At 41.5% G+C, this 24,675-nt stretch overlaps 1 protein-coding gene and 1 long non-coding RNA gene across 5 annotated transcripts in view; one reads left to right on the top strand and one right to left on the bottom strand.

Annotated features, from left to right (window-relative positions):
* LOC115137150 (NADPH--cytochrome P450 reductase-like) overlaps positions 1-24,172 on the bottom strand; it is a 45,001-nt gene extending 20,829 nt beyond the window's left edge. Inside the window, exons 1-2 of one of the 4 annotated variants that reach the window (XM_029673258.2) lie at positions 24,067-24,172; positions 18,027-18,216 (exon numbers count right to left, since the gene is read on the bottom strand). In XM_029673258.2, coding sequence (XP_029529118.1) covers positions 18,027-18,202 — 176 coding nt within the window. In that variant the 5' untranslated portion in view covers positions 18,203-18,216; positions 24,067-24,172. Of the gene's footprint in view, positions 1-8,332; positions 8,368-8,857; positions 9,830-18,026; positions 18,217-18,768; positions 22,141-22,221; positions 22,279-24,066 lie in introns of those variants that run through there. The other 3 variants (XM_029673259.2, XM_029673257.2, XM_029673260.2) reach the window with 3 other exon arrangements.
* LOC135574001 (uncharacterized) lies at positions 15,319-16,743 on the top strand. Its single transcript, XR_010465107.1, has 2 exons — positions 15,319-16,101; positions 16,282-16,743. It is a non-coding gene; the product is annotated as an uncharacterized LOC135574001 (long non-coding RNA).
* Positions 24,173-24,675: the final 503 nt, after the last annotated feature.

Genomic DNA, 24,675 nt, shown 5'->3' on the forward strand with positions numbered 1-24,675 from the left:
GCCTTTATAGGATTTCAGTCTTTGCATAACGTATAGAGTCCCCTCCCTCTATATGAAAATAGCTTCCCTTGACCTTTCTCCATTATTTTCTTTTCATCTCAGAGCTTGCTCGTTCACGCCCACATTTGCTTTTGCTTAGGTTATAATGATGGTAGAACCCTTTTCACTTTCTAAAAATAATGTATGCATTGCATGCTTATGTTTTACGTGTTAGTCATCAGTTATCTTGCTTTCATCCTTCTTCCTGTATCCTTCTGACCATAGTACGTCCAGCTGTCATAAATGTACGTATGGTCTTGGTTATTGTACTCTTTCAAAAATAGAGTATAGCCTGGGTGTCATATGGCCTGGCAACTAGACCTATTTAATGCTCAGCTCTCCTTAATGGTTCGCTCCAACACACTCTGAATTGATGATTACTTCTGTGCTGCCAAATGTGGGCAGGATGGAAACAAACCCAACCGTCATTTGTTGTGATGCAGTCACGACCATAAGTCTCACAAAATTCCGTTTTGGACGAGACCAATTTTATCCTATTTACAATTTGTAGTCAAATTTGACAGTAGAATAAATGTTTGACTCATATCAAATCAAAAATTGTATTGGTAACATACAGATGTTATTGCGTGACGCAGTTGTAGCGAAATGCTGGGTGTTCCTAGCTCCAACAGTGCAATATTACCTAACAATTCACAACAATAGACACAAATCTAAAAGTAAAAGAATGGAATTAATATATAAATATTAGATTGAGCAATGTCGGAGTGGCATTTACTAAATTACAGTAGAATAGAATACAGTATATACATATGAGATGAGTAAAGCAGTATTTAAACATTATTAAAGTGACTAGTGTTCCATTATTAAAGTGGCCAGTGATTCCAAGTCTATGTATATAGGGCAGCAGCCTCTAAGGTCAGGGTTGAGTAACCGACGGAAGCCGACTAGTGATGGCTATTTAACAGTCTGATGGCCGGCCTTGAGATAGCTGTTTTTCATTCTCTCAGTCCCAGCTTGGATGCACCTGTACTGACCTCGCCTTCTGGACGATAGCGGGGTGAACAGGCCGTGGCTAGGGCGGTTTATGTCCTTGATCTTTTTGGCCTTCCTGTGACAACGGGTGCTGTAGCTGTACTCAATGACACATAGGCTGGGGGGGGTTTCTACTTAGCTAACATATGTTCATGTTTTAAGACGGTCATAGCAAGGTTCATTTAGCCATTTGATTTGGAGTTTTAGGCACTTAAGGTATATAACATAAATTACAATTACTTGAAACATTGAATTTGGCCTTATTGCTTAGTCCATAGAAATGTATCGAACGACAGCTTTATAAATGGATAAAGACAGCCCCCCCCCCCCCAAAATTTTTCATGAAGTTGGTCTGAAGTGCCTGTCCTATATCTGATAAGAGGGGAAAAAATGTTATTTTATTTAAGGCACTGAACTATCTTCATATATTCACTTCCATAATTTTTCTTACTGCTAACCGGCTACCTTCAGACTAGTTTTGTGAGGCTTGTGGGCGTCCTAGAGCAAACTGACAGAAGTTGGCAGATCGGATGTACCAACTTCATACAAGTATCGTGATGCTTGTGGGGGTCGTAGAGCAAAACGGAAAACATCATACTTGTGAGTCTCACATCTTTGCATAGAGGGCTCAAAATATACTGACCAAAAATAAACGCAACATGCAACAACTAGCGATTTTACTGCGTCACAGCTCATATAAGGAAATCAGTCAATTCATTAGGCTAAGCATTTCACATGACTGAGCAGGGGTGCAGCCATGGGTGAGCCTGGAAACACATAAGCTCACCCATTGGGGAGCCAGTCCCAGCCAATCAGAATTAGTTTTCCCCCACATAAAGACTGTATTACAGTCAGTTTCATCAGCTGTCCAGGTGGCTGGTGTCAGACAATCCTGCAGGTGAAGAAGCTGGATGTGGAGGTCCTTGGTTGGCGTGGTTACACATGGTCTGCGGTTGTGAGGCCGGTTGGACGTACTGCCAAATTCTCTAAAAAGAAGTTGGAGGCGGCTTATTGTAGAGAAATGAACATTAAATTATCTGGCAACAGCTCTGGTGGACATTCCTGCAGTTAGCATGCCAATTGTACGCTCTCTCAAAACTTGAGACATCTGTGGCATTCTGACAAAGGATACAATGCTCACCAACAGGGATATAAACAAATTTGTGCACAACATTTGAGAAATGTTTTTTCTGGGATAATTTCTTTCAGCTTATGAAACATGGTACAAGCAGTTTACGTGTACCGTTTATATTTTTGTTTAGTACAATAAACATAAGAGCCCAGCAAAATGGATGAGTGTGACGGTATAGCAGGAACAACGGCACCTAGTGGTCCAAACCTGGTACTTTCACACTACTTTATGGTAAATGATGCAAGGGACTTCAACTACTAATTTCTCTGTGGGGAAAAAACTTCCAGATTCACAGGGAATACATTACATAGTATGGAAAAGCAATATTCCAAGCTACAGCTTCATAGTAATTGTCCAAAATACAATTTATACTGGTTGTTGGGGTGGGATTGCATGGGGTGTATGGTCTGTGGGTGGCTTTTGTCCAACAAAATGTGGACTCCTCCCATCTTACACATTGCTAGGAAAAAGTTTACCCAACATCTGATTTGGAACACTATATTTATTTAATAAATATAAATTAACATTTGGATGCAATCAATTAGCTGAATTTCTCAGATCAAATTATATTGAAAAAAATAATGATTCATGACTTGGTAACAGGAAATACATTTATTAATGTTAGACTGAAGTATACAATCAACTTTTAAAAAGTTACTTATCATGCAACATCAATTGAAAATCTTTTGGATATCAGAGCAACCTTGAGGGAATCTTATTTGAGTCAGAAAAGGATGTTCATAGAGGGAAGATGTACAAAACCTTTTCAGAGAGCATATCCAACTGGCAAATCTCAATCTTAACCAAGACTTAAAAATAACTGATGTTGGCAAAAGATGGAGGGAAAGAGCATAACTAATGGAATTACAGTTAACGAAAACGTATGCTCAATCCAGTATAAACTAACCTATTATACAAGTGGCAAAATTTACAAATTCTACAGCACAACAGCAGAGTCATGTCTTCAGTGTAAAATTAATAATTACTCAATAATTAATGCTTTCTGGGAATGCTGTAAAGTCCAGAAATTGTGGGCGGAAATAGAAAGATGGCTGCCAGAAGTATTACAAATGTAAACATACTTTTAATCCATCTGTCTGCATATTTTAAGACATGGCAACCCGATATGGGTTGGACAATTCTCTTCTAATCACTCATCTTGAAAAAACTAAATCAATCAATCCGCCATCATTAACACACAGGAAAATTCTAATTATTTATTATTTAAATATTGAAAGTGCGTGGGCTATGGAGAGAAACAAAATGGTGCAGTTTCAGGCCATGTCGCGGAAAGTGATGCAGGCGCTGTAGATGTGGGTGTGTGTGAGTGGGTCTGGCAGGTTTCAGCAAGATAAATCTAAGACTTTATTAATACTTTTTAATGCCACTTGGAATGCAATTTCAGACCAATTCTACAACAAAAGACCTCTGCAGAAAGGACACCAATTACTTAAGTTTAGGGACACTGTGCAAATGTGTTCATTAACAAGGAAACAGTTAAAGTACAGGGTTGACATTGTAACCAACAGCGCAATGTTAGATGCATATAAAAAAATAAAACAATTGCTGATGCCAATCCACTACCTACCAGACCTGGGACAACTAACTTCAACTACGCTCAAAATGAAGGGAAGAAACAACTTGCTCTCCGCTCTCTGTCGAATCGTACTACACCGGCTCCAACGCTTGTCAGATGAGGCAGGGCTTGCCAACTATTACAGACTACAAAGGGAAGCACAGCTGAGAGCTACCCAGTGACAAGCCTACCAGATGAGCTAAATTACTCTGTTCGCTTCGAGGCAAGTAACACTGAAACATGCATGACAGCAGCAGCTGTTCCGAACGACTGTGTGATCACACTCTCCGCAGCCGATGTGAGTAAGACCTTTAAACAGGTCAACATTCACAAGGTCGCAGGGCCAGACAGATTACCAGGATGAGTACTCCAAGCATGCGCTGACCAACTGGCAAGTGTCTTCACTGACATTTTCAACCTCAACACAATTATCCCAGAAACCAATTTGCATACCGCCCCAACGGATCCAATCTCTACTGTACTCCACACTGCCCTTTCACACCAGGACAAAACAAACACCTATGTGAGAAGGCTATTCACTGACTACAGCTCAGAGTTCAACACCATAGTGCCTTCAAAGCTCATTACTAAGCTAAGGACCCTGACACTAAACACCTCCCTCTGCAACTGGATCCTGGACTTCCTGATGGGTCACCCCCAGGTGGTAAGGGTAGGTAACAACATACTCGCTACGCTGATCCTTAGCACACATCCGACGGGCCCCCGTGTTCAGTCCCTTCCTGTACTCCCTGTTCACTCATTAAGTTTGCCGATGACACAACAGTGTCTGATCACCAACAACGACGAGACAGAATATAGGGAGGTCAGAGACCTGGCCGTGTGGTGCCAGGACAACAACCTCTCCCTCGACGTGTTCGGGACTAAGGAGATGATTGTGGACCCATTCTCATCGACGGGGCTGTAGTGGAGCAGGTTGAGAGCTTCAAGTTCCTTGGTGTCCACATCACCAACAAACTAACATGGTCTAAGACAGTCGTGAAGAGGGCACGACAAAACCTATTCCCCCTTAGGAGACTGAAAAGATTTGGCATGGGTCCTCAGATCCTCAAAAGGTTCTACAGCTGCACCATCGAGAGCATGACTGGTTGCATCACTGCCTGGTATGGCAACTGCTCGGCCTCCGACCACAAGGCACTACAGAGGGCAGTGAGTACGGCCCAGTACATCACCGGGGCCAAGCTTCCTGCCGTCCAGGACCTCAGGCGGTGTCCGAGGAAGGCCCTAAAAATGGTCAAAGACTCCAGCCACCCTAGTCATAGACTGTTCTCTCTGCTACCACACGGAAAACGGTACCGGAGCGCCAAGTCTAGGTTCAAGAGGCTTCCAAACAGAGTCTACCCCCAAGCCATAAGACTACTGAACATCTAATCAAATGGCTACCCAGATCTCTTGCATTGCCCCCCCCCCCTTTACACTACTGCTACTCTCATTATAAATGCATAAGTCACTTAAATAATTCTACCCACATTATATATATATATATATATAAAACCTCAAATTACATCAACAAACAAATTACCCCCGCACATTGACCACCAGTACCCCCTGTATTTAGCCTCGCTATTGTTATTTTACTGCTGCTCTTTAATTATTTGTTACCTTATTTTTTTGTTGTATTTTTCTTAAAACGGCATTGTTGGTTAAGGGATTGTAAGTAAGCATTTCACTGTAAGGTCTACTGTTGTATTTGGAGCATGTGACAAATTAAATGTATTTTCATTTATCATGACATTTGTCTTAGTTCTTACTCTCCAACTCCGCCTCGACTTGTTTCAATACAAATATTTTCTTCTTATATCTCCTCCTGAGGGTGCTGGACTTCGTGATGAGCGGAACCATCAAGGTGCCGGATTTTCCCTCTGCTTGCTCTGCAAATTTGTCTGCATCCTTCATCAGGCTGCCAGATACCTCCAGCAGTTTCTTCTTTTATTTTCTCTACAGCGCATCTATGTTGTCCTCTGCAGCTTTTCTCTTCTGCCCTTACACAGCACGTTACCTCTTCTCCTGGTCCAGGTGTGCTCTGTATTTTGACCTTGCTGATAAAGCAGAGGTCAGTAGCTCCTTGGTGAGAGGGACCTTTACAACCCCACCACAAACTGACATAATCCCACACCAGTCCCTGGGTAATGATTGTACCCTCCTAGGGATGGTGTGGTGACCGTATTACCGCCAAGCCTGCGGTCATGAGTCACAAAGGCAGTCAAATTCCACATGTCCGTTTAGTCACGGTTATTAGGCTTCTCCAAGCGCCGTTGCTGCTGCTGGTCATTAGTAGCCTATCGAACTTGCTAACTGCCTGATACTCAGCACGCCATTGTCCCTGTAATCACTCTGACTTCAATGGAAAATCAAATCAAACACTTCATGAAAGACCATGAGCTCATGTTGCGCAACATTTCTATAGGCTATGCAGTAGTGGTAGAAAACATGGCGGCTAATAAAAAAGAGGATCTAATGAGCTTCTATGGGCTAGGCCTACTATATTTATTTCTCAACTTTCCTAATATTAAGCACATTGCTTATATTTACAACAGGAGTATAGCCTACCTGGCTGGCATGAAAATAATCCACGGGGAAAAGTGTCCACCATTCACTGTTTAAGTGCATAGATGACATGTATTCTTTTCCTGCTGCACGTTTCTATACAGATGCATGATAATGGTCCATTCTAAATCATAACAAATGTCACACATATACTAAATAATATATGTAAAGACAAGATCAAATCAAGAATAGTCTGATGGGTGACAATATTAGCTCATCACTTGTGAATGATATATTATGACTTGTGAATGAAGCCCAGCATAAGAAACTATGCCTTTTTTAGCGAGTTGTTCGAATCATAGTCACACACCTCATGTAGCCTAGCCCATAGGCCTATATGTTTTAATAAAGGTTTGTAATCACAACTAAACTGGCCAAATAACTTCTTAAAATTTAGCACATTAATTCACTTTATAAGGGGTGTAGCCTAACTGGCATATATATATAAGCAACGCGTGAGTTCCAAATTTGGGGAAGATCATTTTCACCATAAAAATGCACCTTTATAATAAAAGCATTACATGCATAATTGCATTTGCAGTCACTTTTGATAATGGTGTTTTCCGCTAATGGAACATTTGCGCTTATAGCCTACTGCCATGTGTGCATTGGTGGGCTTATAATGTGAAGAAATAGCCTAATGGTTTATCAACATTTTAAGCTAAATGTTCTGATCTGTTGCGTTAGCCACATTGCATAAACAATGTTTTTTTGATGCTAGTAATGGTTGTATTAATGTGGGATCTATCGCATCCCACAACTGTCCCAGACGGTTTAGAATATTTATTTCTCGCACAGAATAGGTCGACTTTTGTACTATGGGGATAGATTGACATAGGCTAATGATTTTGCGTTTCGTTAGGCCTACTCATCTTGTTGGCTGCCGAGAAGTAAATGTGGACAGTTCATATAATATAGTCAATATACACCTCGGAATTGGACAAGGACACGCGCAGTTGCATCCCCGATCTGTCTGTCTTCACTTGTAGCCTGTGAGAAAGACCCGATCACGTGACAGAGACCGTGTGAATTAAAGACGCTTCGGATTGAGCAGCACACTCAGAGAGAAGGGCACAACGCAGCACTTTGGGCTGCAAAGGGCATAGATTTTTTTTAGGGTGCATTACGGCCACAAAGGGGATGCCGCCATGAAGGCAGTGCTGTCAAATTGTGAATGAGGCGTGTACAGACTGCGCAAAAAACAAAAGCAGAGAACATGCCTTTCAAGTGACTTTTAAAAAATCATTATTAGAGCCTCAGCATGCAGCCTTACAATGCATTAAAAACAAAAACATGTTGTCAACATTTGTAGAACAACTAAAGTTACTAGAATAACTCTAAACTAAGCAAATAGGAGTACCACACACCGCTCCACACAGAATAGCCGCATGTCCGCACTCCCTCAAATTATTGAGAAAATATTTATATTTTATTCAGCTTTGTTCAAATTGTATTCTTCATACTATAAAATAACACCACAGTATTATAAGCATATCATGTCTGCTAAATTAACTAGTGTAGCCAACAGCCATTTGGCATAGCTAGATCAGGACCCAACATAAGGACAACACAGAGTATGCTATTCTTTTCTTCTGAAATAAAACACAATATTCATCATATCATGCTTCTTTAGACTTGTCTAAAATAAACAATGGATTCATTGTGAAGGTGTAGGCTATATTACATGGATTTATTAGACTTTTTAAAATGTCTTCTAAGCTGTGTGGGGAAGCCAGGAGATTGTAAATGTGTTTATGTTAACGGTCAAGTACAGTGAAACCGGCAGTTATTTGCTTGACAAATCACCGGCTGACAATTTTGTGACCGCCACAGCCCTATACCCTCCTGCACGTTACAGGTTTCCAACTCCTTGTTGATGGAGAAGCCTCTCCCAACAGCTGCCTGCCCATGGGACAGAACAAGCTTCTTACAGAAACCCCAAAGTTCAGGGTACGATTGGCTGAGGAAACCATGCAGGAACACATCCAGCCTCGTCTCTGTGGGCCGGAAAGAGAGGAAGTGCTTACTTTTGTCCTCAAGGGATAGGAAGTTCCCACATCACCTGTAATAAAACAGTTGAAAAGAAATAAGTGAAAACTATTATTTAGATGAATCATATTACATCAGACATAAGTTATAGTTGTAGTGTATACATTTGGTAATAAATCCAGAACAAAACCTCTTCCAGAACTATTCTATTAAACTGTTACTACCAAGCAGAGACATCTCCTGACAACTGCTTGTCGAGCAGAAACGTATGCACAAGATTGATCATCCTTTCCTGACACCAGTCTGGGTCAGAGTATATGTCCAAACTCACCATCCGTCTTATGGTGAGGTATTTCAGGGGGCTCTTGTCCTGTACTTTCTTTTGGATGTTTGACATAGCCTTCATCATGCAGTCCCTCCTAAACTCTAGGACAGTGAGTTCTCCTTACACTGTTTTTTCTCCAAGGACAGTGGGCCGTAATTTGCGCTGAATGACTTAATACAATAGAAAACTATCCTCACCATAATTTGATAGAAAGTAATACTTTAAATTCTCACATTACCTTGAGGACTGACTCTGCACCCAAGCCTATGTCAACTTCCTTCGGGTGGGCCCAATTATTTTGGTCAGCGACACCCAGTCTGATCATCTGTCCTGGAGGAGCTCCCTCTTGACAGAAGGCCTAAGCAGACTATGCCAACAGAAAAACACAAAATGTAATGCAAATACCATTTTAACCACATTCATCATTAAATACATGTATATTTCCAAAACTCTCTTATCTTTATCATCACCTCTATCATAAGCTTCATATCATCAACAGTACAATCAGTGACAAGAGATTTAATCAAAACAGCAATATCAAAAATTGTGCACTGCTATAATATAAATCATTACCATTATCAAGTCTTTGTAGTGGAGTGGCATCACTGGCACGTCAATCTGGTACTTGGTCAAAAAAGGGCTGAAAGTCCTGGAGACAACCATGAAGAACCGCAGTTTGACCCAAGATGAGCTGATCTTGCTGAGCTGCTTGTGTGTCAAAACGACTGTTCCAGGGGTTGAGAGCAATGCGAGTGGTGTAGTCAGCCTGTAACGTTAGCAGTGTCTACCGTAGTTTCATGTCGACTTCCTTTACCACTTCACCACAGCCAATCTCTGCTAGCTAACAGATTAATGCACATGCCGTGTTGAAAGAAAATATGCCAACAGTCATGAGTGACTCACTGTGTCTTCGTTGCCAAGTGCTAAAATAGAAGTCAGTTCTATTTGTAACGCAGATTGCGCTGCAAGTCCTGTCACCTCTCCCATCTCCTCATTGGTTTATAGAAGCAGGTACCCACGTGCCATCTCCTCATTGGTTATACCCATGTGGGTGACTGAAAGACGAACGAGGTCAGTGGCGGTAATGCACCTAATTTATGAAAGTTGCCAATTGCAATATGAAGTCAAGAGAAGAAAAAGCCTGGAAGGAAGAGAGATGACTAGAAACGATTTGGTTTACCATTTTGTGTGTAGATTAATTGGCGGAGTAGAGGGCCTTGTGCAGTTCAGGTAAAATAACAACTGAATGTTTATAATCCCAGGACAAATTAGCTAGCAACAGCAAGCTAGCTAAATAGGACAAATTAGCTAGCAAATGCAAGCTAACTAGCTAAATTGCCATAAATGTTTAATGCTTTTCGACCAGTTCCCAAATTAATATAATTGGTTCAGAGTTTGTTTTGATATTTTAATCTGCGTGTCGTGATCACGTTTGGTGTGGGGGGACAAAATACATTAATGCACGTTGGCTCACGCGCGCAGCCGGTTTGGGTTCCGTGTTAGTGTGGTTCCGCTCTGCGCGTGACTCAAGCTAAAATGAGTTCCTTCCATTGAAGTAAATCACAAATCACAATCCTATCACCCATTCTTTACATCACCTCTGTTCAACGCAAATGGAACGTAATAAAAAGTAGTCAATATCCCAGTCTACTAAATGTATTTAAGACTTAAAATAATGTATCTAAATTAAAAGCCTTAAGACTTTAAGGACCCACAGACACCCTGGTCTGGGCAGGTGTGATGTCGTTAATGTTTGTATGATGTTGTCGTTTGTATGTTTTGTATAGTTTATAAAAATCTTCCCAAAAATTTAATATAGTTCAGGAATGCTAATCATTCACAACAAGGAGGAGTGTAAGTCGCCGATAGAAATGGGAAATATGCTTTTGTCCTCAAGCCGGGGCATCCCATTCAAACTTAACCATACAGAATTAAACAGCGATCAACTGATCTAACCACAAAATCCTTGAATGGAGAAGAATCTGTTCACGTCACTTGGTGCCAGGGGGCGATCAGAGGTTCTCAGAAGACATGAAAAAACAACGATGAAAGCACAAGCAGTAGACTTGGCTCACATGCGATGCTTGTGAGTTTCTTTGAATGAAATTCATTGAATAAGTCCAGATTCTTGGTACCAACTTTCACATTGACCTATCTGCTGAGCTGTGAGCAAAGCTCAGGCCAAACCTCAGTCACTGATAAGATAAGTGAGTGGAAGGCGGGGAAAGCATGACAGCACAGGAGAAGCTACTCACGGAGAGGTGGAGGGGCCAGGAAAAGAAAACAAAGGTCACTACTGGGCCCGGCTGAAACATTTAGTAAATTAACCAGGCGCGTGAGGCTGTGGGTGCACTCTGACAGAGGCAGTTTTGGCTTACCCTTCACCTCTACTTGTATCAATAAAATGTGATTGCACTGACTTATTACCTAATTAGAGGTAATAAGTGCACTGCCAATCACTTCCATTATTCTTTGCATTCACACTATGGACTACACTCAACTTTAGACCACTGAGGTGTATGAACACAGAGAAATTATTAATGTCCTCTTTCATGAACAACAGTAACAATACAGTAAACAAGGCGAGGGTTTAACTTTGCCAAACAGCAGCTTAATCAATGCAAAAATAGGACTACCATTACAGCAATGTGTATTTAAGTCCAAATTATGGTATGTAAGTTACATTATAGCCCCTCCCTTAGCAAATACACACCAGCACTGTAAACTGTAGGGCTTTGACGATACCAGTATTGTGATTTTTTGGGGTGGGCATGACAAAAATGAAAACACGAAGCAGAACAAACAAGTTGGTCCTTTAAAAACCTGCTGTCTGTAAAATTGTGTGCTATAGCTTGGAAAATAAATGTGACTCTGGATGACAAAATAATGTTAGTTTTCAAACATGTAAATGTTGAAATGTAAGCCGCTTCGTGATTTGTTTCCTTGCCACGATACGAATGAGGTGTGCCTTTGTAAACTGATCTCTAAACCATGATGCATTGTGTGCCTCCAACCCTAAACCCAAACATACAAGTATTACGTAACAAAAGGAACAAACAGACAAGGATTTAGTTTGGCCCAGAAAGACAATAGTAATATTGCAGTAGCACTGTAGCGATCCTATTAAATTACTAGAGGGGGCTATGTCATAAACCCTCAAAGTTACATATTGGCAGCCAAAATGGTCAGGGAGAAATCCAAAACCAGTCTAATTGGACTTAATGGCAGTAGAGGCATAGGTGATGCATTTCCTGCTTTTTAATAACTCAGGAAAATTAAGGCATGTGATGTATCAAACTGTATTATGGAATTATAGTCAACCTAACATATTGTCCTACAATTTACACAGGTTTTATACACATTTTCTGTATAAATAGCATTACATTTACATTTAAGTCATTTAGCAGACGCTCTTATCCAGAGCGACTTACTTAGCATCTAAAACAGTGTTTCCCAAACTCTGTCCTCGGGACACCAAGGGGTGGACGTTTTGGTTTTTGCCCTAGCACTACACAGCCGATTCAAATAATCAACTAACCATCAAGCTTTGATTTGAATCAGCTGTGTAGTGTTAGGGCAAAAACCAAAACGTGCACCCCTTTGGACCCTGAGGACTGCGTTCGGGAAACGCGGCTCTAAAATATACAATATTATTCGGAAAGTATTCAGACCCCTTCTCTTTTACAAAACGTTGTTACGTTACACGATTATCCTAAAATGCATTAAATATATTTTTTCCCTAAATCTACACACAAGTACCCCATAATAACGAAGCTTAAACAGGTTTAGAAATTTTAGCAAATTTATTCAAAATAAAACAAACCTTATTTACATCAGTATTCAGACACTTTGATAGGAGACTTGAAATTGAGCTCCGGTGCATCCTGTTCCCATTGATCATCCATGAGATGTTTCTACAACTTCATGAGTCCACCTTTGGTAAATTATTTTGATTGGACATGATTTGGTAAGGCATACACCTGTCTATATAAGGTCCCAGTGTTGAAAGCGCACGTCAGATCAAATAACAAGCCATGAGGTCCGTAGAGCTCTGAGAAAGGATTATGTCTAGGCACAGATCTGGGGAAGGGCACCAAAACATTTCTGCAGCATTGAAGGTCCCCAACAACACAGTGGCCTCCATCAGTTTTAAATGGAAGAAGTTAGGAACCACCCAGATTCTTCCTAGAGCTGGCCGCCCTGGCCAAACTGAGCAATTGGGGGAGAAGGGCCTTTTATTTATTTTTTTACCTTTATTTAACCAGGTAGGCTAGTTGAGAACAAGTTCTCATTTGCAACTGCGACCTGGCCAAGATAAAGCATAGCAGTGTGAACAGACAACACAGAGTTACACATGGAGTAAACAATTAACAAGTCAATAACACAGTAGAAAAAAAAAATAGAAAAAAAAAGGGGGGAGTCTATATACAATGTGTGCAAAAGGCATGAGGTAGGCGAATAATTACAATTTTGCAAATGAACACTGGAGTGATAAATGATCAGATGGTCATGTACAGGTAGAGATATTGGTGTGCAAAAGAGCAGAAAAGTAAATAAATAAAAACAGTATGGGGATGAGGTAGGTGAAAATGGGTGGGATATTTACCAATAGACTATGTACAGCTGCAGCGATCGGTTAGCTGCTCAGATAGCTGATGTTTGAAGTTGGTGAGGGAGATAAAAGTCAGGGAGGTGACCAAGAATCCGATGGTCACTGACAGAGCTCCAGAGTTCCTCTGTGGAAATGGGAGAACCTTCCAGAAGGACAACCATCTCTGCAGCACTCCACTCCAATATCAGTACTTGTTACATTTACAACTTGTTTACAACGTGTATAGGGGATGTTGTTCCCACTGACGATTAAAACCTATCCAAACCAAAAACTGTGGATAGATGGCAGCATTCACGCAAAACTCAAAGCGTTAACCACCGCATTTAACCACGGCAAGGTGACTGGGAATATGGTTGAGTATAAACAGTCCAGTCATACCACCAAACAGTCCAGCCACCAAACAGGCAAAACGTCAGATCCAGAGACAAAGTGGAGTCGCAAATCAATGGCTTAGACACGAGACATATGTGGCAGGGACTCCAGACAATCGCGGATTATAAAGAAAGCCAGCCACATCGCTGACACCAACGTCTTGCTCCAGGACAAGCTAAACACCTACGCCCGCTTTGAGAGAAACAGTGCAGGCCACCATAGCTCCTGTGGACTGCGAGCTCTCGTTCTCCGTGGCCGACGGGAATAAGACATTTGTGTCTTAACCCTCACAAGGCTGCTGGACCAGACAGCATCTCTAGCTGCGTCCTCAGAGCCTGCACAAACATATTCAAATCTCTCCCTATCCCAGTCTGTTGTCCCCACTTGCATCAAGATGTACACCATTGTTCCTGTACCCAAGAAAGCTAAGGTAACTGAACTAAATGACGATCCCCCCGTAGCATTCACTTCTGTCATCATGAAGTGCTTTGAGAGGCTAGTGAAGGATCGTATCAGCTCCACCTTACTAGACACCCTAGACCAGTGGTCACCAAACTACGGCCCACTACATTTGGCCCGGCCCTCTGAACAATACCAGAGACGCTATCGAATTTTTTTCCTATTTGGCCTCCAGAAAAAAAATCCTAGGCCCGGCCCTGTCAAAGAGAGAACGGAATAATGGCGAAAAGGTTAGGTAAGAGAAAAATTGATTCAGAATGCAGGGTATTTAACCTGCAGTGGACAAATATTTTTTTTTTGTTCAATGCAAAGAAAAGGCTGTTTGTCTCATCTGTCAAGAGACGGTGGCGGTATTCAAAGAATACAATCTTCGCCGACACTATGAATCCCGTCACAAAGACAAGTACGATAGCTTGCAAGGCCAAATACGAGCAGACAAACTCTCAAAGCTAAAAAGTGGACTACTATCTCAGCAGAATACATTTGTACGCCAAGCTCAGCTGAACCAGGCATCCGTTCGGGCCAGCTTTCGGGTTGCTAAACTGATAGCAAGAAGCGGTAAGCCTTTCACTGACGGAGAGTTTGTTAAGAAATGTATGGATGCTGTCGCGGAGGAGGTGTGTCCCGAGAAGAAAGATGCATTTAATGCCGTAAGTCTGTCGGCGAGTACAATCACCAGACGCGTTGAAGAAATCGGGAGTAATGTATATGCCCAGCTGCAGCAGAAGACGAAAGAATTTGACTTTTTTCATTAGCACTGGATGAGAGCACGGACGTGCAAGACACAGCGCAACTGCTCATTTTTATTCGTGGAGTTAGCGCAAACTTTGAGATATGCGAGGAGCTGGCAGCCCTCCAAAGTCTCAAAGGGACTACAACGGGAGAGGATATTTTTGACAAAGTGTGCCAAACCATGGAGAAGTTGGACCTGGACTGGTCAAAGCTAGCTAGCATCACGACTGACGGGGCTCCTAGCATGGTGGGCGAAACTCGCGGTCTAATAGGACGCATGAACCGGGAGTTGGAAAAAGGGGTCTCACCGCCCGCTACGAGTCCACTGCCTAATTCACCAGCAAGCACTGTGCTGCAAAGTGTTGAAGTGGGATTCTGTAATGAAGGTTGTGGTGTCGTGCATAAACTTCATCAGAGCAAAGGGACTTAAACACAGGCAGTTCCAAGAATTCCTGTCTGAACTGGAGTCTACGCACGGAGATGTGCTGTACTACACAGATGTCCGATGGCTGAGCCGGGCAGAGTTTTGAGGCGTTTTACGAGCTGCTACCCGAAATTAACGCATTTCTTCATTTAAAAGACAAAACGGTCCCAGAGCTGATCGACCCAGAATGGAAATGGCACCTCGCATTTTTAACAGACGTGACAGAAATACTTAACAGCCTTAACTTGCAGCTACAAGGCGAGGGGAAACTCATTTGCGACATGTATTCACACATAAAAGCATTTGAGGTGAAATTAGCGCTGATTTTGGAACAAGTGAAAAAGCGCAACTTCGTCCATCTTCCTGCTACCCAAAACCTGTCGACAGAGAACCCAGCGGTCCCGTTCCCAGCTGAAAAGTGCGTGGAAGCACTGGAAATGCTGAAGGCGGAGTTCGGTGTGCGATTCAGTGAACTACGTGTTCATGCAAAAGAAATCCGTCTTTTTCAGAACCCCTTTGTTGCCGACATTGATGAAGCCCAGCCTTCATATCAGTTTGAGTTGGCTGAGTTACAGAACTGTGATGTTCTGAAAGACGCATTCAAGCCCAACAGTCTCATTGACTTCTATGCCGCCCTCCCAAACGACACATATCCAAACATCAAAAAAACACGCAATGAAAATGTCCACAGTTTTTGGCAGCACGTATATCTGCGAGAAAACCTTTTCTCGCATGAAACTGCTGAAAACCCCGATGAGATCAAGATTGACAGATGAACTTTTGCATCAGTGCTTGAGACTGGCTGTAACTAGAATGGAACCTGATATTCAACTTCTCACCAGCCAGATGCAGGCCCACAGTTCACACTGATGAACATACATAGGTAAGCTCACTTTTCTGACTTGAATGAGTCATTCTGAGCATAAACAAATATAATCATAATAAAATCTACTGGGATAAAATCCATCTTTACAACCATACTGGTAGTGAAATGTATTGTGCTGTGTAGGTGCTGTATCACTTAGTTCAGTTTCTCAACCTGCTTCTTTTGTGGTTTTCACAGGGAAGTTGATGAGAGAGAGCTGCAAACAGCGGTGTCTACAAGCCTACTGGAACCTACAAAAGGATTATAAGGAAGGAACACAAGAACTTTAAGAGACTGCTCATATGTGTCAGAGATTCTGCTCTGACAACTGAGCTGAACTTTTATCTGTTAAGATTGTGCATGGCACGACAGAAAGTTAATGTTCCATGGCTTTTTTTTCTATGAAGAACCCAGAGAGAGTTATTTAGTTATTATTTATTTCCTGTTTTTTCTGTGAAGAACTCAGAGAGGGTTATTTAGTTATTATTTATTTCATTAATAGTGTTATTATTTGTTTCCTGACTTTTTTTCTGTAAAGAACCTGGAAAGGGTTATTTGGTTATGTTTCTGGAAAACAATACATTTTTTAAGCTCCCCTACGATCGTCACACTTTTTCTGTTACAAACTGACACCGGCCCCCCATCAGAGAAGGGAAAAGTTATGTGGCCCTCACAGGAAAAAGTTTGGGGACCCCTGCCCTAGACCCAGTGCAATTTGCATACCACCCCAATAGATCCACGGATGACGCAATCGCCATCGCACTCCCCTATCCCACCTGGATAAGACGAATACCGATGTAAGAATGCTGTTCATTGACTACAGGTCAGCCTTCAACTCCATAGTACCCTCCAAGATCATCATGAAGCTCGGGGCCTGGGTCTCTGAACCCCGCCCTGTGCAACTGGGTCCTGGACTTCCTGACGGGCCACCTCTAGGTTGTGAAGGTAGGCAACAACACCTACACTCTGCTGATAATTTATTTCAGTTACCTTCACAACAACATCCCCTTCCCAGGAAAGGGCTGAAAATAGCACATATATTAATATATGTATCCTTAGAAATAAGGTTAATGAAATCAAAAACTTGCTAACAACCGATTCATAAACTCAGCAAAAAAAGAAAAGTCCCTTTTTCAGGACCCTGTCTTTCAAAGATAATTCGTAAAAATCCAAATAACTTCACAGATCTTCATTGAAAAGCTTTAAACACTGTTTCCCATCCTTGTTCAATGAACCATAAACAATTCATGAACATGCACCCGTGGAACGTTCATTAAGACACTAACAGCTTACAGACGGTAGGCAATTAAGGTCACAGTTATGAAAACTGTCCGCAATAGGCTGAGAGAGGCTGGACTGAGGGCTTGTAGGCATGTTCTATTGGAGTGGCCATCACAAAGCCCTGACATCAATCCTATACAACATTTGTGGGCAGAACTGAAAAAGCATGTGCGAGCAAGGAGGCACAAACCTGACTCAGTTACACCAGCTCTGTCAGGAGGAACTGTGGGAACTTATTGTGGGAAGTTTGTGGAAGGCACCCGAAACATTTGACCCAAGTTAAACAATTTAAAGGCAATGCTACCAAATACTAATTGTAAAAAACTGAGTTTAAATGTATTTGGCTAAGGTGTATGTAAACTTCCGACTTCAACTGTTACTACTACACATTCATTGTTTTACACTATCTTTTCACAGCACTGGTAAACCATGATTGACCAACTCCCTGACCAACATGGCTGAACTTTGGACCATCATAAGAAGGTTCATGCCCATTCTTGTATTCTAATTCTATGAGTAATACAGTAATACTACTATAATTGTGCTCTTAACACTATGTTTAGGCCCTTGTGACTTATTTCAACACCAATACTAGGTGGGTTTGGTGAGAGATGTACAGCAAGCACATGGTGTGCATTTAGCACATAACGAGCGGTACTCACGGTTGGTCGAGCTGCTTGAACTCGGGGATGGGCTCGGCCTTCTTGCGGGACATGAACCAGTAGATGATGAGGCCGGCGATGAGGGTGAAGAGGAAGAGGTCCAGGTTACTGAAGAGAGGCTCTTCCTCCTCCATGGCCTCCGGCTGGGTGCTGCTCTCTGCTTCCACATCCGGCATCGTCACACACAGGGCTGCCAGGACAACCAGACAGGCAAGAGGTTAGAGGCCAGGAGCAGGGCTGTGCCCAACTAAAAAAGATCTTTGTCGACCGAAAGTCTGTTCTTTCGACCAATCGATTAGTCAAAGTTTTAAACATGTATTATCCATATATAGTACCCTCCGAGATCATCATTAAGCTCGGGGCCTGGGTCTCTGAACCCCGCCCTGTGCAACTGGGTCCTGGACTTCCTGACGGGCCACCTCTAGGTTGTGAAGGTAGGCAACAACACCTACACTCTGCTGATAATATATTTCAGTTACCTTCACAACAACCCTGTGTGTTTTAATAAAAATCAACTATATGCATTGAGCTTAACTGATGCTTTAAGCGCACTGTTTGATGAAATAAGACCAAAAAAAAAAAAAAAAGTTATTCAGATATCAAGATAACCAAAAGGGGAAGAAAAAAAACCCCTGACCATACTGGCTTTTGCAGATTCTGACATTACTCTCCTGATGTTGCCGGTAATAGGCTACACGAGGAGTCGGCAACCTTTCTCATGTGGAATGCCAATTTATCTTACCATTTCTACTGATCTGCATGCCAGTTATGATTAAGCCAGGGAGTGCTTGGGGATAAAAAAGAGGAAGCGGCCTGCACAAAGGGGCATAGAACGGAGAGGGAAGCGTGTGTTATGAAGAGTGTGAGAAGAGAGAAATATCTGTGTGATTACCCGTTGTGACCTAGACTGTCTGATTACCCCCACTGTGTACCAAACCGGTTTGGCTGAGGACACGAGTTTTAGGATTACCCCTGGAGTATGGAACAGACAATGGAGAATGGATTGTGAAATGGTTGATGAATTCCCCCCTTTTCAAAAATCCATAATAAAACATTTGCATTCTAAACGAAGCAAAAAAAAGAAACGGCCCTTTTTCAGTACCCTGTCTTCCAAAGAGAGTTCGTAAAAATCCAAATAACTTCACAGATCTTCATTGCAAAGAATTTAAACACAGTTTCCCATGCTTGTTCAATAAACCATAAATAATTAATGAACATGCACATGTGGAAGGTCTTTAAGACAAACAGTTTACAGATGGTAGGCAATTAAGGTCACAGTTATGAAAACTTAGGACACTACTGACTCTGAAAAACAGCAAAAGAAAGAACGTGCCTTAGGCATGCTGCAAGGAGGCATGAGGACTACAGATGTGGCCAGGGCAATAAATTGCAATGTCCGTACTGTGAGAAACCTAAGACAGCACTACAGGGAGACAGGATGGGCAGCTGATCGTCCTCACAGTGGCGGACCACATGTAACAACACCTGCACAGGATCGGTACATCCGAACCTCACATCTGCGGGACAGGTACAGGATGGCAACAACAACTGCCCAGGTTACACCAGGAACGCACAATCCCTCCATCAGTGCTCTGCAATAGGCTGAGAGGGGCTGGACTGAGGGCTTACCAGACAGGACTAGCAAAAAGTGCTCTTCACTGACGAGTCACGGTTTTGTCTCACCAGGGGTGATGGTCGGATTTGCGTTTATCGTCAAGGGAATGAGCGTTACACCGAGACCTGTACTCTGGAGCGGGATCGATTTGGAGGTGGAGGGTCAGTCATGGTCTGGGGCGGTGTCTCACAGCATCATCGGACAGAGCTTGTTGTCATTGCAGGCAATTTCAACAGTATGCGTGACAGGGAAGATATCCTCCTCCCTCATGTGGTATCCTTCCTGCAGGCTCATCCTGACATGACAATGCCACTAGCCATACTGCTCGTTCTGTGCGTGATTTCCTGCAAGACAGGAATGTCAGTGTTCTGCCATGGCCAGCGAAGAGCCCGGATCTCAATCCCAATGAGCACATCTGGAACCAGAGGGTGAGGGCTAGGATCAGAGGGTGAGGGCTAGGGCAATTTCCCCTCAGAAATGTCTGGGAACTTGCAGGTGTCTTGTTGGAAGAGTGGGGTAACATCTCACAGCAAGAACTGGCAAATCTGGTGAAGTCCATGAGGAGGAGATGCACTGCAGTACTTAATGCAGCTGGTGGCCACACCAGATACTGACTGTTACTTTTGATTTTGACCCCCCCCCTGTTCAGGGACACATTATTCCATTTCTGTTGGTCACATGTCTGTGGAAATTGTTCAGTTTGTCTCAATTGTTGAATCTTATGTTCATACAAATATTTACACATGTTAAGTTTGCTGAAAATAAACAGTTTACGTTTCTTTTTTTTCTGAGTTTAGTTTGTATAAAGTGTACAAAGTTCTTAAGGTATAGGGGGCAGCATTTTCACTTTTGGATAAATAATAGCATGCCCAATTTAGACTTCCTGCTACTAATGCCAAGAATATAAGATATGCATATTATTAGTAGATTTGGATAGAAAACACTCTGAAGTTTCAAAAACTTTATGAATCATGTCTGTGAGTATAACAGAACTTATGTAGCAGGCAAAACTCCGGGGACTAACCGTTCAGAATTTTTTTTTTTTTTGGTTTCTGTCTGTTCATTGAGTTCTCATTGGGAAACGATATTTCTTAGGAACTTGTTTTCAGTTCCTACTGCTACCACTGGATGTCACCAGTCTTTGGAATTTGGTTGAGGTTATTCCTTTGTGCAATGAAGAAGTATGGCCATCTAGGAACTGCGTAACACGGTTGAGTGTTGCGCAAGACTTGAAAAGTAGCTTGGTTTGTTGTCTTCCTGTATTGAACATAGATAGACCTGTCTTCAATTTGATCGATTATTAACGTTTAAAAATACCTAAAGTTGTATTACAAAAGTAGTTTGCAAAGTTTACAGGCAACTTTTGAAATATTTTGTAGTGACATTGCGCAATTTGGAACCTGTTTTTTTCTGCGCGCCAAATAAATTGACATTTTGGATATATATGGACGGAATTAATCGAACAAAAGGACCAATTGTGACGTTTATGGGACATATTGGAGTGCCAACAAAAGAAGCTCGTCAACGTTTTGTGTAGCGCCTGCAGGGTTGAAATATGCTACCCTCTTTATTTACTGTTGTGCTATCATCAGATACTAGCTTCTTATGCTTTCGCTGAAAAGCCTTTTTAAAATCTGACATGTTGGCTGGATTCACAAGTGTAGCTTTAATTTAGTATCTTACATGTGATTTAATGAAAGCTTGATTTTTATATCATTTTATTTGAATTTGCCCGAGTTGCATTTTCCCTAAACATGGCTCTGGGATAATGGTCTGTCGAGATTTCTAACTTTATAATGAAAGATGAAGAATAAATGCTAAATTGTAAGAGCAAGGTTATTGTTGTTGACAGCCTATGCTGATTAATGTTTAGCAATTCACATGTAATGTCCACGTCTGCCAGAGTGCAACAGGTCACACGAGTTCATATCATGCCTCTTTCCTTATCTCGAGGTTCATGATACCATATCGCTCATTTATTAACTTTGGACAAAATAGACAAATTAAAACAGCCATCAAACAATATACCTAATAAAACAATGCGTCAATGTATTATTACACGAATAACAAGAGACTGGGTATAAGTTCAGTTTAGCCCAATAACTACTCTAACGGAGCTTACCATTACTCCCTAAGGTCCAAGGACTGTATATGTTATTTTCAGAGATAGACTGGCTCTGACAGCCAAATACTCCATCTAAACGTGAATCGATGCTCAAATTGCGATTCTGTTCTAGAAACATAAAGCCCTTTACTATCATATCACACCAAAATAATTTCGCAAATGCAAAATATACACTGGTTTAACCGGCTTTAATCACAGTTACAGTGACAGTATTTTTCAACGACAACACGTTTCTGGCGGACTTCTTCAGTTACACACAGGTATTCAGAGCATGCTAGATAGCTAATTAGCACGGCCTTTTATCTTCCGTAAACACACGCTGTAACATGGAGATGTGGCCGTGTGGGAACACCAACCCTAACCCTATAAAAGGTCTATCAATTAAACCTAGCTAAAAAATATATTTCTCGCTGGTATGAAAGATAAGGAAGGTCCTTGTGCTTCCAAAACCTTACCTCAAGCGATGTGTCTCAATGTTCAAACAGAGCCTCGGGTTTCTTAACAAAACATCCCTGTTCAGAAAAGACACCTTCATCCAATGACTTGTGTAATGTAATGGAACAGAGTAATGACCAAGGGCTACATTCAGTCAAGCAATGCCCAGAGATAAACATGTTTTAAATAATAGCTTGAAAAAAATCGTAGCTTGGCTGCTGAGGCAAGGAGACCCCTTGCTCCGCTAAAACCATTTACAACTTTGTGCTGTTTTCAAGGGATTGATAAATGTTATAAATATGGCTCTTGGTTTTAATATCATGACTTCTTGAAGAGCATAGTCAGAAGTATACATTTACGATTATTCCAAATGTCGTTCCATCAGAGTTATACAGCCAGTAACTGATGTTCGTGATCAGTCAACGTCAGTTGATCAAGTAATTTCAGATACGTGAGGGTAGCCTAACCATTTGGCATGTAGCTAGCTATGCAAACAACATGTGTCATTTAGCTTGCTTCATCAGAGATTATGCTTTTTTTAAAAGTTTGTCAACGGCAAATCCTCATCCAAGTAAAGTGGTCAGTCAGACTTCTGTCATCACCACTATAGATGACAAGCAAATCAAACAATATTTGGATATAGCCATCTAACTAACCCTATTGACGTGATCTGTTATTAGCTAGTTAGCCAATTTAATGTGGTCAGACGAATATACGTGGTCCATCAATCAATGTAGCCTAGCTATCATGTCTGTCAGCCGCAATCGTGATTAAACACTTAAACATGTTGTAAGGGGGATAATGTCAGGCAACTTAACTAGGTAGGCAGGCCTACGTTGGTTGGATAAAAAAAAGTACATTAGGTCTACTTATCACTATGTTTAGCCAACTGTACAACGTTTCTACCGGTAGCTTCCAAAGTAAACATCAAGTAACGTTAATAGGAAATGTACATCACCAAATGCGCCCTTCTGCTGCTTGACAGGCAGAGCGCACAAAGGGTTGGAAATGAACCTAAACCACCTCAACAGGTATAGTTCACTTTTATTTTATATCACTCATATCAAATTTATGGTGGCCAATATTGATAGATATCGTCAGGCTATCCTCGAGTATCTGAAATTGTGATCAATTGATGTTTACTGATCATGAAAAGCATCCAGTTACTTGCTGTATAATCGGACATGTGTCGTTCTGACTATGCTCTTCAAGTGATGATATTACAACCAAATACTGTTAACAATGCCTTAAAAACGGCACGCAGTTTTATTGATAACGACCAATATAACTTGGAATGGAGCTTGACCACGACATAAGCAATCAAATCATACAACTACTAAGTTAGCTGACTCTCCAAAGAAAGTGACAAGTGGCAAAGCTGTTAATTAAAAACAGGGTTTGGTATATCAGTAAGTCAACTTGCTTCAACTAAATAGCAGGCTATAGAAATTAACATTTAGCTAGAAGCTAACGTTTGCTTTACTTGCTGAAAAGTTTTTACAGCCGGGGCGGCACGGTAGCCTAGTGGTTAGAGCGTTGGACTAGCAACCGGAAGGTTGCAAATCCCCGAGCTGACTAGGTACAAATCGTACTGCCCCTGAACAGGCAGTTAACCCACTGTTCCTAGGCCGTCATTGAAAATAAGAATTTGTTCTTAACTGACTTGCCTAGTTAAATAAAATAAAGAAAAATTCATTGACAGTTGGCTAGGTTATGTAGCAAGCCTTGTCGTCGAGCTAGCTAAGTTTGAATGAAATTAGCTTTATTACAATCCATTCTCATGACATTAATCCTCAGTGTTGCCAGAGAAACGGCACTTCAGGATAAACATTTCAACATAGCTAGACTTTCAGTTAGCTACTTACCTTCCAGTCTTCACAATCAAGAAAAAAACACAACACAATGCAGAAACTTCACGCAATGCTGTGACTCTGAGGGACTAAACCAAACCAGTTTACTCAAGGGGTGTAGTACTTCCTACTCAAAGAGTGGACATACACGTCACGACAGGCTCTGTAGACAAGGTCACTTGTAAAGAAAGACTTCAAAGAATTACCCATTCCCTCTGTCTAACAATTCAATGATTGTCTAACTTATTCCAAATAATTTTCTTAGTATCTCACTTTGCATTTTAAGAAATGGACTAGTCCATAAAGACGTTACCCAATGACTTTGTAAGAAGTAATAATAAATCACAGATCACAGTGCAGTGGGCCAGGGGTCAAGGTTATGTATCCACCGAATAGTTCAGTGTCTTCACATCTCTGAAACAAGTTACCTTCAGTCATATTGAAGGTATCCTCGCATACTGAAAGATTAGTGTGTATTTTGTTTGGTGATAGTACCAAGGACAGATAGTAGTATAGCACAGACCTGAACCCAGTGGTGTAAAGTACATAAGTAAAAATACTTTAAAGTACTAATTAAGTAGTTTTTTAGGTATCTGTTCTTTTACTTTACTATTTATATTTTTG

This window comes from Oncorhynchus nerka, linkage group LG11, assembly GCF_034236695.1.
Source record: "Oncorhynchus nerka isolate Pitt River linkage group LG11, Oner_Uvic_2.0, whole genome shotgun sequence".
In the NCBI taxonomy this organism is placed as follows: Eukaryota; Metazoa; Chordata; class Actinopteri; order Salmoniformes; family Salmonidae; genus Oncorhynchus; species Oncorhynchus nerka.